The sequence below is a fragment of the Lepidothrix coronata genome, unplaced genomic scaffold (assembly GCF_001604755.1).
Source record: "Lepidothrix coronata isolate B3197 unplaced genomic scaffold, Lepidothrix_coronata-1.0 Scaffold473, whole genome shotgun sequence".
NCBI classification, from domain to species: Eukaryota; Metazoa; Chordata; class Aves; order Passeriformes; family Pipridae; genus Lepidothrix; species Lepidothrix coronata.
In genome coordinates this window covers 26871-28389 of record NW_016690653.1, presented here as the reverse complement: position 1 = coordinate 28389, position 1519 = coordinate 26871, and the positions used below count along the sequence as shown (strand labels likewise).

At 60.6% G+C, this 1519-nt stretch overlaps 1 protein-coding gene across 1 annotated transcript in view; it reads right to left on the bottom strand.

Moving 5' to 3' along the window:
• The window catches only part of OTOF (otoferlin), a gene marked incomplete at its 3' end in the record, with an annotated part of 29895 nt that overhangs the window by 17190 nt on the left and 11186 nt on the right, over nt 1-1519 (bottom strand). Inside the window, exon 6 of the mRNA XM_017839736.1 lies at nt 1103-1289. Coding sequence (XP_017695225.1) covers nt 1103-1289 — 187 coding nt within the window. The remainder of the gene's footprint in view (nt 1-1102; nt 1290-1519) is intronic.

Genomic DNA, 1519 nt, shown 5'->3' with positions numbered 1-1519 from the left:
CCTTGTCACTGAGTGCCACGGCCAGGCCTTCCTGGGACACCTCCAGGGCTGGGCACTCCAAACCTCCCTGGGCAGCCCCTGCCAGTGCCTGACCACCCTTTCCAGCAGGAAATTCCTCCTCCTGTCCAACCTGAGCCTCCCCTGGCCCAGCTGGAGGCCGTTCCCTCTCCTCCTGTCCCTCGTTCCCTGGGAATTGGGGACCCCTAAGTCCTCCTGAAACTTCCTTCCAGGAAACTGTGGGGAGCTGGGACACTCCCAGGATGGCACAGAATCCTTAGGGATGGCTCAGGTTGGAAAAACCCTTGGAGATCACGGAATCCAAGCATTCCCTGCACTGCCCAGGCCACCCCTGACCCGTGTCCCCAAGGGCCACATCCACAGGGATCTGAGATCCCTCCGGGAATGGTGACTCCACCCATGCCCTGGGAAGTTCATTCCAGGGCCTGACAGCCCTTTCCATGCGGGAATTGTTCCCAATATCCCACCTGTGCCTCCCCTGGCCCAGCTGGAGGCCGTTCCCTCTCCTCCTGTCCCTTGTTCCCTGGGATCAGAGCCCGACCCCTCCCCAGCACCCCCTCCTGTCAGGGAGTTGTGGGGCAGGAAAAGGTTCCCCCCTGAGCCTCCTGTTTTTCCAGGGAAGTTTTTCAGGGAAATCAGGGATTGGACAGATCAGGGCACAGCCCAAGGGCACTCAAGTCTCCCATGGAGTAATTCCCCACTCTGGGCTCCAAGGAAGAAGAACCTCCCACCGGTGCCTCTCCCAACCCGGCTCTGCTCTCCCACCTCTGCCCCTGGATTTTGGGGTTGGGGTGGGCGGGGGGGACCCTCCAGTTCTCGCCCATCAGTGGCAACTCATTTTTTTTGGAAGGGGCCAACTGCTCCTGGGTGTCTTTGCTTCCTGGGATTGCACGGAGGGCTCGGGACAGGGTGGGACAGGGCTCGGTTTTCCTGAGGTCCAACGAGCCCGGGAGACCCTTCCAGCGCCCCAGAGCCTCTCTGGGTGGCCACCAGCCGTGCCCAGGGGTGGGGAAGGAGCCCGGGGTATTTTGGGAACTCTGCCAAAGGGAAGGAGGCACCCCGGTATCCCCCACTCCAGCTTTACCCTTGTCCCCTTCGTTGGAGATCTTCCTCAGGTCGATGAAGTGGGTCCCGATGGCCACGTCGTTGACCTTGTCCGAGTCCCGGATCTGGACCTTGATCCTCTTGCACAGGGGGGGGAACATCTCGGTGAACACGATCTGCTCGTTCCACAGGGGCTCGTAGCTGCTCTTCTGGATGGAGGTCTTGCCCTGCAGGCAAACCAGGGGACATCACACACATCCCAACATCCCCAGGCAAACCAGGGCACACCACACACATCCCAACATCTCCAGGCAAACCAGGGGACACCACACACATCCCAACATCTCCAGGCAAACCAGGGGACACCACACACATCCCAACATCTCCAGGCAAACCAGGGGACACCACACACATCCCAACATCTCCAGGCAAACCAGGGGACACCACACACATCCCA